The sequence below is a fragment of the Cygnus atratus genome, chromosome 1 (genome assembly GCF_013377495.2).
Source record: "Cygnus atratus isolate AKBS03 ecotype Queensland, Australia chromosome 1, CAtr_DNAZoo_HiC_assembly, whole genome shotgun sequence".
Taxonomy (NCBI): domain Eukaryota; kingdom Metazoa; phylum Chordata; class Aves; order Anseriformes; family Anatidae; genus Cygnus; species Cygnus atratus.
Window position 1 is genome coordinate 67,000,034 of NC_066362.1, and position 17,251 is coordinate 67,017,284.

The 17,251-nt window shown below is 40.4% G+C and overlaps 1 protein-coding gene across 5 annotated transcripts in view; it reads right to left on the reverse strand.

The window, feature by feature from the left end:
- RERG (RAS like estrogen regulated growth inhibitor) overlaps positions 1-17,251 on the reverse strand; it is a 108,524-nt gene that overhangs the window by 11,244 nt on the left and 80,029 nt on the right. For 3 of the 5 annotated variants that reach the window (XM_035550939.2, XM_035550940.2, XM_035550942.2), the window contains one exon: positions 7,435-7,491. The exons of 1 other annotated variant lie outside the window; for it this stretch is intronic. In XM_035550939.2, the coding sequence (XP_035406832.1) occupies positions 7,435-7,491 (57 nt within the window). Of the gene's footprint in view, positions 1-7,434; positions 7,492-8,454; positions 8,593-17,251 lie in introns of all 5 variants that reach the window. One more of the 5 variants, XM_035550941.2, reaches the window with a different exon arrangement.

The following is a 17,251-nucleotide window of genomic DNA, read 5'->3' on the forward strand; positions in this document are numbered from 1 at the left end:
CTGGAGAACATGTTGGAATATGATGAGCAAGAAAAGTGGGGGCAAAATATTTTGCAGCTGTAGCTCCAGCAAGAAGAGCCTCTGCCATTCCTGATTTTGCTGTGTGTACAGCTACAGTAAAAAGGCATATTTTTATTACTGGCATCAGAAATATCTTGAGACCCATATGAAAGAAAACAAACCATGCTTCCAGAAAACTGCTTCCCATGTTATTTAAAATGTCTTCCTCTGCTGCTCTCAATTACAGTTTCATCATTTCAAGTTTTTGAAGCCTGTGTCAGGGGTTTAAGGTGCTCTATGCCATACCAGTCCATTTCCCTACAGGCACCTCAGAGAAATCGAGAGTATTTTCACAGCTCATTTCCATAATACATGCAATACAAATTTCTGCTGCTGAGAAGGCTAGTAAAAGTGATATAACGTGGATTGAATCTATATCAAGTTAAGCAGTGTTTCTACTGTTTTGAAGTGGGGAGAAAACAGAACTCCAGGAAGATAAGTAGCAAGGCACAATCTGGACTATTAAGGGAACTGAGTCTGTTAAGCACTGAAGCAGAAGGAATAAGTAATTTTGTTAATAAAATTTGAGGACATTAATGGTTAGAGTCTGGTGTGAAAATAAGGCTGTTTTCCAGCAAACTATTAAGCATATACACATTTATCATGGCATTCCCTGAAACACAAGTTGGCAGCCATTTCTCCTAGCCCCAAATGGTTAGTCAACATTACATCCCATTTTGGCTGTAAGCCAGTAATGGACCACATATGTTATTTCTAGCCATGCACTTGGATAAGCTGTAGTTGTCAACATGGCTGTTCAGATGAAATATGCTGGAGGCAAAGTTTTGCAAGATGATGGTCTCCCTCTCTCCCCCTTCTTTTCCTTGCTATGGAGAATGGATATTTTCAATCACGAACATATCAATGGTCTGCTCTACAGCACTGTATAGACTGCAGTATCCTGTTGGGCAGCAGGAGGAAGAAGGGGCAGAGAGGAAAGGACCTCCCCAGTCTGCCTTCATCCTGGGGCCGCTGTTCTGTCAACCTTCACACTCCAGGGCTGAAAGGACCATCAGCTAATGATTTATTAACAGTTACTTTAGTATGGACCCATTTGTTAAAAGCTCTGTCTGCTGTCTGGGCAGTTTCTCTCTCAGCTGTGCTGCTGGGAATCAATATTTTTATAGTAAAGGCAGGTAGTAAGCCTTCAGGAGCATTAAGACAAACTTGCTGAGTGAGCCCCAAGTCAAGAAAACTAGAGATCTACAGCATACAAAGATGTGTGTTTCTTCAACTTGCAGTCTGCAGAAGTGAAAACAATTCTGGGGACAAAGAGTTTGTATTCAGTCTGTATACCAGATGTCCAGGGAATGTACTGGCTGAATAAACTGGAGAGCAAAGACAGTCCTTGAGAACCGTCCTTGGACCTGCAGACCTCAGCTCTTTTTCATGGCTGCATTGGCACAAAGTTAGTCCAGGAAGATAGTTCTTGCATCTTTTTCTTGATAAACTATTCTTAGTGAGGTCTTGGTTGTCACAGCTAAGATGCTTCTGGTTCTCAACAATTTTGATGGAAGATAGTTTGGATATATTCACACTCTGCTCTGTTTATTGTTTGTACAGATCTGTCCTTCTTAGGGTGTAGAAAAGAAACTCGGAAGCCTGGTCTAGGCTATAAATATTTGGCAGGGTTGTAATATCAATTACGTTATGTATCATATCTGCAAACTACCCTTGTGGTCCCTGAATATTATAATTTTGCTGCCAGAACCCCCAGCTACAGATGTTATATAGGCAAAATTACCCTTCTAATAGGTTTATTTATTATTTATTTATTTATATATTTTAAGAAAAAAAAATCCTTGCAACAAGATTTCCAGCAGGAAAAGCCTTCTTGCCAAGATAAACTTTGTCTTCCCAAAGTGTTTTCTGCTGTTATTGCTACGGTGGTGAAATTTATGTCCTGAGCTGGTCTAAAGAGAAGAAATTATCTTGTCACAGATAGCTCAGGGCAGTAAGAGGGGTATCTCTCTCCCTCCATCAAGCACCTGTAACTTTGTACAGTCTTTTGAACATTTCACGCTCAGCTGGAGAACAATGCTGTTATCATGGGCCTTTCATAATCAAGCTAATAGGAGATAAGTTGGTACAAATTGCTGTCACTTCTTGACTGACTGCTGCACATTTTACGCATGCTTAATGGTGTCTTCTGAGCTGAATGTATGTTGAGTAAATAGGACTTTGTAGAAACACCAACTTGCTTTCTCCCCTGTCCCAGCTGAAAAAGAGTGAACAAAAACCTGAGCCACTTTAAGAAATCCTGATGTAGTTGAAAGGGAGCAAACACTCTTAAAAATGTTACCTTTAATCTAGTAATCCTAGCAAAATTATGATTTTTCTTAAGACACGTGCTTCTTTACTATGAAGAAGAGAAACCGTAAAGAATTGTCTTTTCTCTATCCTATTCATGTTAAATAAACTCCATGTTTTCTGTCTCAGCTTCATAAATGGGCCAGTCTGTCATGCACTGTTCTGCTGATTATTTGCTTGGAGACAATTTTCCTTTCAGAGAATTAGCAAAGCTGTATGAAATATGTGATCAGCTAGAGAAAGACATCTAGCAACAGTGTGAGAAAGCCAAGTGAGTTTTAGAAAGGTAAACAAGAATATTAACTCCTTGGGTGCTGTTATTTTATAAGCAGACACTTATTTAAAATCGTGTCTTTGAAGAAATGGTGTTTCTGTGTGCCTTTGATGTAAGAGTCTTAAAGTAACTGGTACCCTCGGAGTTAAAAGATTTACAATGCTTCCATGAGATGAAGGATTTTATAGGTGAGAAGCAGAGGCAGAGAGACTACAGGCAACAAATCAGTGACAAAATCAAGGAAAAAACTGAGGAACCTGTCTCCTGCACTTCCTTGGGGTTTTATTTGTGTGGTTTTCTTCCCTATATGGCAACAATGGATGTTGTAAGTCCCTGTGTCTCAAAACACCTCATTCGCCCCATCTGTACATCAAAGTGCTAATTTAGAACAAATGACACAACTGAGTTCATAATTCGCTCTTTTCACTTCTTTCTTTTTTTTTTTTTTTTCTTTGAACTTGGTTATCCCAGCTCAGCTTCTAGAGGAGTGAATTGTCCTGATATGTTAAAACAGCAAATGTGTTTTCAGTGAAATACTGCAAAACTTATTTTAAAAAGCACCCACTTAGCCATAGCTATGATTAATTTTCTTTTTTCATCTTTTGAGCCAGGAGATTCTCCTTGCCTGTCATGGCTGATGGAAGCAGGTAATTTGCTGTTGCTCATGAGGTAATTTGCAAGCATCAGTGCTGTCTGTCTGCTGATGAGCTGACGCTTTGAGCTTCTTCCTTCTTTTCTACCCTCTCTGGAAAAACAAATAGACTGGTTTCCTTAATGACTTGCTCTGTTTTTAAAATCAGGGATGCTGAATCCATTAATTATCACTTGTTTGATGGCAAACCACAGTACCTATCTATCTTTGAGGAGAGTGAAGGTACACTAAATTATGGGCACAGACAATAGCTCACAGGAGCAATTGCTGAGATCCAGACTGTTATTCCTAATTCCTGGCATCAAAAAGAGCAGCTATCCACAACACACTTTACAACTGTGACATGAAGTCCTGGATCACTGAGATCCGTGGGAGTCCTGCGTTCAAGCCAGGACTTTCCCCACAGAAGGTGGGTGGCCAAATGAAGGCCTTCACACCTCTGCCTTGAAACTCCTCCCCACAGAGCAAGTCCATTCCTGACAAGATGGTGGCTGGCAGCAGGTGTTAGGCGTTTATACATTTGTGTCTTTGTGGCAACCAGCCACAAGAGGCAGCCGAACCCCAAAAGGGCTGTGAGGGAAGCTGCTTGCTGCTCGCAGGCTGCAAGCTCTTCCCCCAGCTAAGCCACCGTGGTGGCAGGCAAACCATCAGCTTAATGCCAACCAATTCCTGGGAGGCCCTGCTGAAATCGTACATAGAAATGCTTGTTTTCATACTTTTTTTTTTTTTTTTTTAACAAATCTGTCTGCAGAGCCAAACTGAAATATAGCACAAATTTCCAGTTCTGTATTAAATCTGCCACAGAGACATTGCATATGTTTGTGAAGTGTTTTTAGGCTGTGGTTCAAATGGTGCCCCAGCTAGGCCAAGGTGGTTTTTAGGCTTTCTAACATCACAGTGAATCTGCTTATTAATTGGCAAGTTGGATTCTATTTTTAAAACATTTAATGAATTTTTGGTGAAATTCATGTGGTAGCCTAATCCCCTTTCTCTGTACATATTTAACTAACTAAAAGTGACTAAGTTTAATGCTGAATTCATATACTTAACATTTTAGAAAAGTGTATTTTAAAAATACATATAAATATATTTTTAAAAACATGCATTTCCAGCCTATTTCTCTGTAAGGCTCTTTCTTTGAACCTTCTAATTTTGTTGCACACATGGGATACTTGTGTGATTTATTATAAATAAAGATAGAAACTGGAAGCTCATTCACCTTGATAATGCCGGGTAACCAATTAGTCTGAGTGATTTGGCACCTTTTCAAAAAAATAAGCAAATAAAAAATAAAAACACGCCAAGATGGTGACAATGACTTGCCAGTTAAGCAGAAATTATGGAGAAGTCAAGGCTGACAGTTTGCACTCCCCACAAAATGACCTTTGCTGTAGCTCTTATCCCTTGGCTGTGAATGGTAAAATAAAAAGCACAGTGGTGTGTACTTTTGTGAAGATGCAGCTGTCTTACCAGTGCTTGCACAGAGCCAACATCATGCACAGAAGTGGCAGAGGTGCAAAACCCTGACTTCCTTGGCGGCTCCATGTGCCAAGATTTGCAAGATTCAGTGGTGCTGCTCCCACCAGAAAATGTTATTTTGTGGTTTGTAATTTGGCTCCTGGAGATACAGCAGCATGTCCAGATGCTGCTAAAAATATTGTCCTTCGTTTTCTTCTGGCAGGTTAGAGTAGTAAAGAATATTTATAATGTGTGTTTTTCCTTTTCAGTTAAAATGTGCCACCCTTGAATTAAGAGCATAAGTTGTATTTTTTTTTTTTAATTACCCTGATATTTAACTTAGAATAATGTTGAATTTCCATTCAGCCTTGTAGAGCTTGGAGAAAGCTTTTCTTAAAATAGGAATTATCTGGGGATTCTTTGCATCAGAGGTCTAACGGATAGTAGAGAATTTGACATGAGAAATAAACTGTAAACATGACACTTGTCACAGCCCCAGTGATTTCTGGCAAAACCTCCTGTTGCTCAGCAGCTAGATTGTTTGCATCTGTTTTACTTCTACCCTTTCAACATTACTTGACAAAAACTGAATAATCTCCATTTAGGGCAAATGTCTTAGTGACACAGCTTAAACTTTTTTAAATTTGCGGAATATGTAGATATCCCTCTTTCCACCCAACCGTCAGTCCATTACTGCTAAGAAGAAAAAAATCTGGTAAAATTTCTCAGTAATCAGTTCAGTGACATTTACAGGTAACTGGACACTGAGGCACCAGAGAATGACCTTGATAAAGACAGAAGTAGATTCTCCAAAGCACTTTCTCAAAGCTTTTGAAAGTATAGCCCCTTTATGATTGATCTCTGAAGGCCTGAACAACGGTTAGAATATCATGAGATTTGTAACACTTCAGAGCTTCCTCTGAATCCTGTTGTGATACATGGTTTGAAAAATAGTACTTTAAAAAAGTATCTAGTGTGCTTCTTCCATGAGAGATTTCTGTGATTATTGACAATAGTTTATTAGTTTATGCATTTCTCAAACCTTTTCCTCTGAGCAGCTTAAAGCACTTAGCTTCATAATAGCTGTAATACATAGCTTAGGCTGTTTTCCTCTAAACTGGGTGAGACTGTAGAATTCAGTAAGTCAGAAAAGACTTAATTGTATTGAGATAGGAGTATTGTATGCATGAAAGCTTTTCACTTTGCTAACAGAAGACAATCCTGAGGGGCATGGTTGGTTTGCAGTTGTATTAATTTGTAAAAACAGAAACAAATGTCAAGCCTTATGCAGCAAAAAGGATGTAGAGCCTTCATAATGGGGCAAAAAATACTAAATCTTGCATCATATATTTTAGTTTGTGTGCTTCAACAACACAACTATGATGTTTTTGCATGCAGTGTCCCGATAAGACAGTAATAAACTTAGTATATAAAATCTTTTGTATAATTATGGTCTTCTATTGTCAGGTTCTGAAAATGGCATATAAATGATGGAAATGTGAAGTTTAATAAAACATTAAACTGAACATCCTACTGTGCAGGACAGGTGACATCAACATATTCATCAGTGAATTATATTAGCAGATAAAAGAATGTATTTGAGTTCAGATTGTTCTGAGAATTACTTTCCCATGATGAGAGTTCTGATATCTGTCATTTCTTCATCTTACCAGACAAAAATACATAGTATGATACTAGAAACTTTCCTTTGTTGAAAGGGCTGCCTGGGTTTTGTAATAAAGTGTATTAAAATTTAGTCCTGTTTGTTTCTGCTATGCAAGCTTATATTGTTCTCTATTTCTTTAGCGCGACCTCTTAAAGAAGGAACCCTGAGAAAGAAATAGGTGTTTAACTGGACAATGTTTATTCAAAGCTCCAAAGGCAGGTTAGGAAGAAGATGGCAACAGACTGTAGGAGAAAAGGAAACTTCCCAGCTCCTTACTTCACACCTCATCTCAGACTTCTTGGCTTGGATTTTCTATGATGCTGAGCATTCAAATAGACTAACTTTGGAACTAGTAAGAAGTTGGCCCAAATTTTCAAAGGCTTCTAACTCAAAGAAACTGTCTGAAATCTTTTTGAGTTATCTGTGCCAGCTTCCCAACAGTGCCAGACCCAACCCAGCTGAGTGGGAGCTGTGGAGAGGACACATTGATGCACTTCTGATGCCTGGTGTCCCTATCTGCTTACCCTAGAAGTGAGATGCAATGTATGTTTGAAAGGTGAGGACTATGAACTTAGCTAAGTGTAGGCAGAGTGTAAATACCTACACATTTTTTTTCCCCTTGAATTTTTGAGTTACATATCCCAGAAAGTTTATTCTCCAGCAATTGCTGGCTGGGTTATCCAAAAGCAGAAAACTGATCACAAGCTAAATACTTTAATTTTCAGAGTGGAAATAATAATGCAATTGCTTTCAGAGGCAAAATTCCCACTGACCTCTGTGTGGGCAGGATTGTGCCTCGTATTTTAATTCCACTTTTGTTTGAGTGCACTACTGCTTCTCTGTTCTGCCATCTTAGGTAATAATTTGTTTCAGCTTTAAATGACCATACAGAAGCTTTCTACAGCAAATTTAAAGGTTGTCCGAGGCTCAAAATTTTAACTCTATGATTTTTCATTACTTCAGACATGCTATTATATGCAATGTACCACATATATACAACAAAATGTAACCTACCTAGTGTTGGGTCATACTCCCAGATGAACCGTTTGGTCAGGAAGCGTACAACAAGAGCTGGAGGAACAAAATGTTTCCAGGTGAGATGCACAAACCATCAGCTTGCCCAGTTTATAAAATTTTACCAGCATTTTTTTTTTCTGTATGAATGCTCATGTAGCAGCCCCCCTGAACTGTGTGTGGAGTTCAGCTTTGCTTATGGGGGCAGTCAAGACCTTTTCACTCTTTGCGGCCCACAAACAGTTGGCGGTGGAAGACATTACAGCATTAATCATTTACCCATGTAACGATGCTGGAAAAAGAATACCGAGAGGTCTTCAATGGTAACCCCCAACATTTTTTTTTGGTCACAATGGCTTGTACTGTTAAAAAGACAAAACAGAATTCCATTTGTTGTGGTAGGGGTTGGATGAACAGATGACCTTTTTTTTTTTTTGAGGGGGGCGGAGGGGGAATGACACATGGGTTTCTTTAGATTTCCCATAACCCCATCAGGGTTGGCAGGTTTTGAACCAGGTTGCTTTACAGCTTCAAAACCAGAAGTGTTCATAATCATTTAACTTCTGAAAAAAAAAAAAAAAAAAAGAAAAACAACAACAACAACAAAATGTTCCCTTCAGATTTTAAACCGTGTAAGGTAAATACATAATTGGCTAAATAGCTTCCTTCTGCATCTTGGCATGCTTTCCTTGCAACCACTTATTTTCAGTGTTTTGTGTACTTGTCCCTGGAAGTAATCAGCTATAACATTTTAAAGCAATGGTCAGCAAATGGAAGTAACGAACTTGCAGAAATTGAAATAATACTTTGGATTTTGTTGCACTGGATAACTAGTTCTCAATTTCAGTTTATGGGCTAAGGTCTTGCTACTTATATTTTTGTATAATTTTTTTTTTCTCTCTCTACCCCCCTTTAAAGACATCCTACAAAATCTTTGTCAAGATTTTGATTATGTTCTAACCATCAAACTTAAAGCTAAGCACAACCTTGAATTTCTAGAGAGGCAAACGAAGTGCTCACCTGTACCACTAGTTCAAAATCCTGTCTGTGTTTCCAAACTGGAGCTAGTGGTATCACCACACTAGCTGTGATTGCACTGATTTCAGCTATAGAAAAAGTTTTCCTTGTCAGCCCTACAGGATTGTTCTGTTCTTCCAGCTGCAGACAGAGAGCAAAAGGTGACACTTAACCCACTTCTGACCCTTTTCAAAATTAAAGCAGTAGGAATCCCCTCCCCACTTCCTACTTCTGTGCCCAAGAGTAGGAGAAGGCTCAACACACTGCAGAACAAAACTAATTAATTCAGCCTTGCTCAGTTGGAACCTATTTTCTTAAATACAGTCAGAACATTAGTTTTCAGGAAGATTTAACTCTGCTTCATGCTTGGAGAGTAATAAGAATCTGATCCTAAGGAAATGAGATCACTAGACAAGACGCAATCTTAAATCGGTGTTATTCTTTTTTTCCTTAGGAAATCCTATTTTTTTAGCCTTTGCAGAAGAGCTCTCCTTGGCTTTCAGAGTTCATGTGGCAGTTCTTAGCTAAAGTTACTTTTCAAGCCATAGTCATAATGTGGATGTCATTATAGTACAAGAAAATCTCTGTGTAGCTTATTTTCCATCCATTATGATGTCTGCACCAGTACTTTTTTTTTTTCCCCCATGGTTTGCCTCAGCTGTAGTAGTTTAAACATCTTGATATTTCAAAAGTTTGGTCATGACTCTTCTCTAATTAGTAGTAATTTGTTCCCTAATTGCTAGCAAAATACACAGCATGTTCTATTTTGACTGGGACGTGGTGCAGGGTAAAAGTTCTGACATGCTTTCAGAAGACTCCTTATCATGTTACTTTTTGAAAGCAGATTTTAAAAATGCTTCCAGGGGCACTGCAGCCCACAAGGGTGGTAAGCCTGCTTGCTCAAGTGTTCAAAAGAAACAGCATTTGCTCTATTCCATCTCATGCCTGCTGCACACACTGTTTTTCAGAAGTTGAGATTGCAAGGTATTCCTCCACCCTCCCAGAAAAAAAAAATGGTTGGCACAGAGAAACACATAGTTTCATGGAAGCAGAGTGGGCTCTCAGATGGACTCTAAAGATGGAAGACCATAATTTCTTTTAATGTCAGAATAAGAATTCACGTGGGTATAATCATGGTCTGTCTTGCTTGTCAGCTTATCACTGTGTTGTTGTTCTTAATGAGCACCACCCACGCATACACAGCAATGCTGCTAGAGCGAAGAAAACCCCATGGGATGGCTTTTATTGCACCTTTCTGTCTTATGACTGTGAGACGTTGGCTCACAGATGTCCAGGAACAGTGCTCTGCTTGCTGCCTTGGGACTGCTGCTGGGGTCCTTGGGCATGATGTGTGCAATGGCAAAGAGACAGGCGACGCGCTGCCACCCCTGTGGGCATGCAGCTGAGCGGGGCAGTGCTTCTGAGGCAAGCCACTGCTGGTGTTTGCACATGGCCCTTCCAGCTGCTCTAATATCTAGCCAGGCAGATGCTTTCCTTAGCTGTCTTCACATAGTATTAGACTGAAAACCAAAAGGTATCTAGAATAAATGTGTCAGGTTCAAAGCTAAAGGTGCCCGACTTTTCACAGCTGTACTCTGAAGGAAAAGCAGCAGGGTTCTGTCTGTTGTGGTGCCTTACACTGGAGCCTGTGCCTGGGCTTGCAGTAACTAATGGAGAGAAAGAAAAGACAGGAAAGTGGGGGAAGCCTGCCCAACTATTTTCATATTTAAATGTGGTCCACTTCCAGTCGTGATAACCTTGTACGTGTAGATGGAAATCGCTGGAGATGAGAGTCAGTGGTGATGGGGGCTAGAAGAAAATCTGTTAAGCATTCACATCTGAGAAAGGTGGTAGAGTGCAGCAGCTCTGAGGGAGAAGAGCTGATATTGGACATAGCCAAAATAAAGGAGGCGAGGCCAGATGGAAAAACATAAAGAGTGGTAGAGCTGGACCACAATAGCTGAGATGAGCCTGGGAGAACACAGATACAGGTGCATACACTGGATGAATTGATACAGGCTTTGCGTGTTACTGAGATGAAGAACTAGTGATCACAGATGTGAGCTCAGGTGAGGAGAGAAAAGGTAGGTTGGATTTTCCTCTAGCAGGGGAGGTCTCTATGCAGAATACAAATACTTGCATACTCAGGAGGAAGCTGAAGAAAAGAAAGGAAGGGTGGGAGGAGGCTGCCATACACAGGGCCAGACGGCAGCTAGTCTCACTCGCTGGCTGGTCTCAGCAGGGAGAACAGCAAGCCCAGCAGGGAGCACTCTTGAAACAGTCCCAGCTTCTCTCCTTCATGGCAGTGGTCACCGTCCATCCTATGGACTTTTCCACTTCCACACATTTTGACAAGGCTGAGGGTTAGCAGATGCATTTTACAGATGAGGAAAATGAGATGCTCTTGATCCAGTGTCGGTCCTGTGTATAAATAATCACAAGATGTTTTGGATAGGAAGCATCTTCACCTCCATCTCATTAAAGTTGCTTAGCAAATGGACTTCTGACATCCGTCTGACATTACAGCAATGTATGCAACTTGATCTGATTTGACTGGAGAGAGTCAATGAGAGGAGAGCTGGGAAGGGAATGCAAGTGATTAGTCTAGACCAGCTTGCTGGCTCATGCTGCCTCCCCTGGAAGTGATCCCTCTAGAGCAGGGATATTACTGTGGAGCCATTTTGTTTATGTTGAGCTCATTTACTGCCCGATTGTGTCACTTATGTTTTAGTGAAATAACTTCTGCCGGCAGAAGAATCAGAAATGAAGACATTAGGAATTCACTACACTTAGGACTGTGGCGTTCAGATTTCTGCTGCTGGCATAAGTGACACTTCAGGCAAAGCAATAAAACTTCCTCACGCTCAGGGATGCTGCAAATAAAAAGTTGAGGTCTTGTTTCCTTCTCTTCTTAGCAAAGGTGTGTGCATTCTGCTTAACCTATTAGCCTTATTTAGCTCTAACACTAAATAATATTGAGTCAAAACCAACCCAACACTTTAAATTAATTGTATCTGCATTCTGGTTTTGATTCAAAAATAACAGAGATTGAAAAATGTATGAAACATTATTTTCTGATTAAACTAGGTGACTAATTCCAGTGTTCATATTAAAACCACCATTTCTGGTGCTCATCCTAGAAAAAGATGAAATGCATTTTGAAGCAGAAAAGACTTGGATTGATGCAGTACCTAACAGAAGTGAATTTCGTTGTCCTCTGCAGAGAGTAGCCCACGCCCTTCCCCTAACACATATTGCTTGTGAAATGCATGAACTTGCAGACTTCGAAGGAAAGAATCTCAAGCAAACTGCAGTTTGGATTCCCAGTGTGTTTTTTGGAGACATGACCATTACCTAAGGGAATTGATGTAATGTCCCAGCAAAGGAAGAATAGACTCATGTCTCTTCTTGCCTTTCCTCACACCCTCTCTTCCAAGTCAGCTGTTTTGTACAGGGTTTAAATTAGGGTAGATCTTGGCCCAGGACTTTCATTCACTCATGTTTAAACCTTCTGCCTTAGAAGTTTTTCTTGGAGAAGAAACATGACTGTCCGTCAAATACATTTCCACTGTAATTCCACTGAAGACAATGAAGTTATACCAGGAAATAACTTGGCTTATAAACTGAGATTGTCAACCACATAATTAATCAGTTTCTTTGGGACTTGTGTGGCTGAGGCCCTTACTCAGCTTTGAAGCTCAAAGTCTCAGTCTGTATCTTCTGGAACGCTTTTTTTTTTTTTAATTTTGAGTTTTGTTTTAGATCTTTGTTTGGATTTAGAAACATATAAGTGCTCTGATAAAATGTGCAGACTGCCTGAATACATATCTTTGTGATTTTGTTACTGTTTCAGCTAATGCAGGCTGTGCTTTTGGGGTCAGGAAGAATGGAAACTGGGATTTATTTGAAAAATGACCCCCTTCCCCAAAAGCTACAGAGTTCAAAGTTATTCTAGGAAAAATAACAGTTCTCTGCAGTGAAATAACTATGATGACTCTTTTATGCCATGAGAATTTTCAGCTATAAAAATGATCTGAAAAAAGTCCCATTATTTAACATATCAACAAGTCTGTTACTGGTGCCGTGATGATGTGTCATCAGTAAACCATACTTGGCAGGAGACACCAGAGTGGTTGAAACCAGTTGTTATAACGATCAAAAAGCACTTCCACAGGCCAAGTATTTCATTTTTTAAAAATTGGTATTTTTGTCAGAGTTCATCTCCCGTTCGCCCTCCCGGAGGCCCCTCGTGTATCTGAGTTTCAGGGGACTTGGAGCACGTCGTGAGCCCAGGTCTGGCTATGCAGCATGCTGGCATGGGGTATGCTGCCTCTTCAGAAAGCTCTGTGCCCAGCTTGGGAAGGTAATAGTTTGTTTTAAAACCACTACCATGAAACTTCTAATTTGCTTCTGAAAGTGCAGGTATTTCAGGGAGAGGGAAGAAATAGTCATGACTTCTGATGGTGTTTGTGGGCCTGGGTTCAACTTAGCTTTGGCTGTCTCTCAGTTAATTCAGCAACATGGGGTCGTGAGTGGTGAGTTAGACATCAACAGGAGGATTTCTCTGTGTTCCCTATTCTCCTGGCTTCTTACAACATGCTTGTAGTAAACTAGAAGGAAACTTTAATGGAATGTAAAAATGGTCTGTTTTAGACCGCCTTGCTTTCTCATACTCTGCATATTTTATGCATGTTTTAATCACTTTCTTAAGCTGTGAACTCCTTAGAAAGATTACTAAGTGTGCTCGTATATTTTTTTCTGTAACAGCATGGTGAGGTCCTCCACTGACTATGATGATGTAAATATCAAAAGCATATATTACTTTTAACAGTAAATACAGAGTAAGATTGAACAGCTGTGTGACAAAATGTGTTACTCTTGACTTTCTAAAGGTTATACTTCCTAGAGTAATGTAAGACATTTTCTTCAGCTGTAATGCAGCAATTTGTTCAATTGGAAGTCAATAACTGACCTTCTTTTGGCAAGTTGTTTGGAAGGACAGTGCTGTTGTGGAAGAGAGACCAAAGTCATATTCATCTGTCTTTTAACAAGCTTCCAAAGGATCTTCATCTTTTGGTTCTGACCACATATCAAAGTAATTAGCAACTTGTTTTAAAACCCCTGTCACTTTCCAGTTTCCAGTGTGCAGTCTTGGATAGTGTTTCTTCTGTCAGTGGCAATTCCAATTTATCTCAGATGTTAACTACATTTCACTGCTGTGCAAAGTACCTGCTTTTAGGAACTTCTGAGTGGAAAGCAGCTAGAGAAAAGTAATTTGTTTCAAGGAGCTCACCTGAAACTCTTGCAGTCCATAGTACTGTTTATTTAATTATGTCCTCTCAACTGTCTTAATAGGAGACTTGAAGGAAACTCTAATTAGATTATTTTGCAAGTACTTTTTAATTGAAAAAAAAAAGGCAGAGAAAAAATAAGTTGTGCTTTTAGCAGAGCACACACACTAATTTACTTCTGTCTCTACTGAAAACAAATGTAAAAGTCATTGCCATCTGTGCAATGAAGCCAACGCTTGCAGGTGCTCACAAACCAGGAAGGTGAGGGATCCTTTTCCCAGCTTGTACAATGGTAATTGCTGTATCCACATCCACGCTCATCTCCAGGATGGCTGTTTGCACAGCACTCTGCTCCCCACATGTTTCTGCTCTCTTGGTCACTGATCAGGCCATGTGTGGGCTGCACAGGCCTTGGGGCGCTGCTGTCTGTGTGTGTCCTGGCATGGGCTCTTGTGGGTGCTTAGCTCTTGTGCCACTTCCAGCTGTGCCTGCTCCTGCTCCTGTAGGCTGGCAGCTTGCACACCACTTAAATCTGATGTTGGGGAGCTGTCGGTATCTCCCTTCGCAGGTAGAGATGTGGTCTAGGGATAGAGTCCTCAGGTGAGAGGGAAAAATTGCCACTGCTGAGAGACTGGGAAGAAAGCAGTCTTGGCACGGGCCTGCTAGCAGGACAAAGGCCACCTTCCTTATTCAGTAGTAAATATGGAAAATGTGAGAGTCCATACTAACCATGTCCTAATGTTGATAGCAGGAAATGCTTTTTCCCTTGTTTCTGGCATGGTAGTTTCATGATAAAAAGAACTTTTCCACATATTCACCTGAAAAAGCTTACTGCAAATGCTGCGAAATATACAGTCCGATAGTTATTCATCCCATCTCCATCGAGCAGGAGGATTTTTCTAGTAATATTCTGCCCATTGCCTTTTATGCTGGAGGCATTTTCTTTACAACAGTAACTGCATGTGACATATAAGCAGGAAGCTTCATTTATATTATATTATCCCATTCCACAATATACTGTTGCAATATAAAGTTGTTTATTTTACAGGATTCCTCTCATATAGAAGACAAATGATCAGACTGGTGCGTCTAATGGTTTTGATCATTTTAGAAATGCAGAGTGTGATATCCATACTTCTACCATTTCTCCACTCTTGGCTTTATTGTATAATTTGTTATGTCGCCCCTTTGTGAAGGATAAACTTTCTGGTGTGGTATTACTAACACATATGGTTTTTCAAAACACAGTTAATGATAACACCTCCAGATGTTTGTGTGCTCAAGACAGAGTGTACTTGTGATCAGGCTGTAAAGCAAGTCTTACATATGAAATCACACAAATAGCTGTGAATTCCCTGCATAACTGACACAGGCAAGGTAAGCTTTGAATTTGCATGCTCTTTTTGAAAGATACTGGACAGAGAAAGGTTTAGTTTTCCACTCAGTATAAAACTTTGACATTAAAAAAATAAAAAGCAACAAACAAAAACTAATTCCATTACAGGGAGATGGCAAAGATGCATGTTCTTGACTGTAGCATCCAGCAACTACTCCATAGGCTGTTTGTTACCAGTGTGGCACAATGGGAAGGGACAGCAGGCTGCTCAGTTTGGATATGCCCTGAGCTGCTCCTAGGGCAGTGTACAGCTTCTGCCTCGTGCCCTGCTAGGGCGAAGGGAGGAATGTGCACCAGCACGGAAGGAAGCAGCTGCCAGTGCAGAAGCCAGGGGTTGTTGCCGTTCTGGTTTAGTTTGGGGTGTTTATTTGTTTTTACTTGATTTTGAGTCTCTCCTTCAGTAAAGAAGGCAAGAGAAGGTGAATAAGAGGAGCTGGAAGAAAGGAGAGAAGTTGCCTTACTAGAGAAGGTCCACATGCCCTGGGAAAGTGGTGGACCCCTCTCACAGCAGTCAGGGTAGGGAGCACAGACTCATGACCAAAGGAGATGAAGAAATGTTGCCAATACAGTGAAAAGCTAGCTCTGTGTGAATCCTAGGTCAGGGCAGGGACCACTCTTCGTGTCCCAGCTGCTCTGCGAGAGTGACCTGTCTGCCAGCAGCCTCCTGGCCATCAGTGTAAGGGGGAGGCAGCTGGCAAGGAGCTCAGCTGACCCATTCACCTCACCCTGGAGTTAGTGATCTCTGGTTTCTCGTGATGTTTCACCATCCTACAGACTGCTCTTCTTGCTGGGGCAAAAGACATTTTGTTTCACAGAGTATGCTGTGGCCTCATCAATCCATGCTGGAATGGAGCAGCACGCTTTTGCAGCTAGGCTAAAGATTTACTGTAACTCTAAATGCCTAAAAATAGCTTTTTATTTATTTTATTTTTTTTTGTCAGTCCCTGGTGAGTCAGGCTGGAAGAGGGGGCAGTTAGCGTACTGTGAGCAAGGCCACCATTGTTAATGTCGGATTACTGTGTGAATTTGTAGCCTTCAGGATGGCAAAAAGTACCTTCATGAAAGTGCCTTGCTGTACCACTGTTGCACTTAGTCTGTACTTATCAGGACAAATGGTAACTAGAAATGGCATGAAGTGTACCTTCTATCATTTGCCTCAGGAACCCAGTGATGTAAAGGGATGCAGTGCTCCCTATTTCATTTTGGTAGATGGCACTGGCTGTTTCTGTGTGGTCACAGTCTGAGCAGAATATTTATCGCTTTCTTCTCCTGAGCCTGACTGTAATAACTTTCCTGTCTCACATTAACTCCGTGCATATTTTATCAGATGTGACTGCAACTCATATCTTGAAAGATCATTTGTCCTGTATAATTTCCAGTTTCCTCTGACAAAGGAGCTTAGGTGAATGCTGGAACATTATTAGTTTGTCAGCTGTATTGACTGATAAATACGCTCATCAATAAATAGATGCATGCCTGTAAGGTGCCTATGTCACAGGGGAATGGGCATTTAGGGCAATAAAATACACTGAAAACTGACTCATATTTTCCATAGACAACTTTTTTTTTTTTTTAATATAACAATAATGATTGATAAGATCATTGATAAATGTTACATCTTTTTAATATGGTGCACAGTACTACATTTATGGGAACCCATTGTTTTCAAATTGTATAATTAGTTGAATTTGCATTACAGCTCTTTGCCTACCTGGTACTTTAAAGGCAGAAGATAAGGAACAAGGAATTGTTTTCTTTCTGATGGGCTCATTGCCAAGTACCTTAACCAGACACCTGGGGAAGTTCCCAGAAGAAAGAATGGAGAGAGGCATTTGAGAACAGAGACATCAGAGAGTGACAATAAACTACAATGGCTTTCAGGCTTCCGTGACTAGGTGCTATCAACATAGTGTATAATCTTCAGACCGCCTCTAGCATCTCATTGAAAGTGGTTTCAAATGTCCTGATGGCTGTTCTCATATTGTATCTCTCTTTTTGTTTTTTTTGGCGTTTTTTGTTTCCCTCCCTTTGTTTCTCTAAGACATCTGCTCCTGTTACTTGCTTGCCACCTGGAGTCTTGAACTTTTATTTGTACCAGCATTTTTTTGTTGTT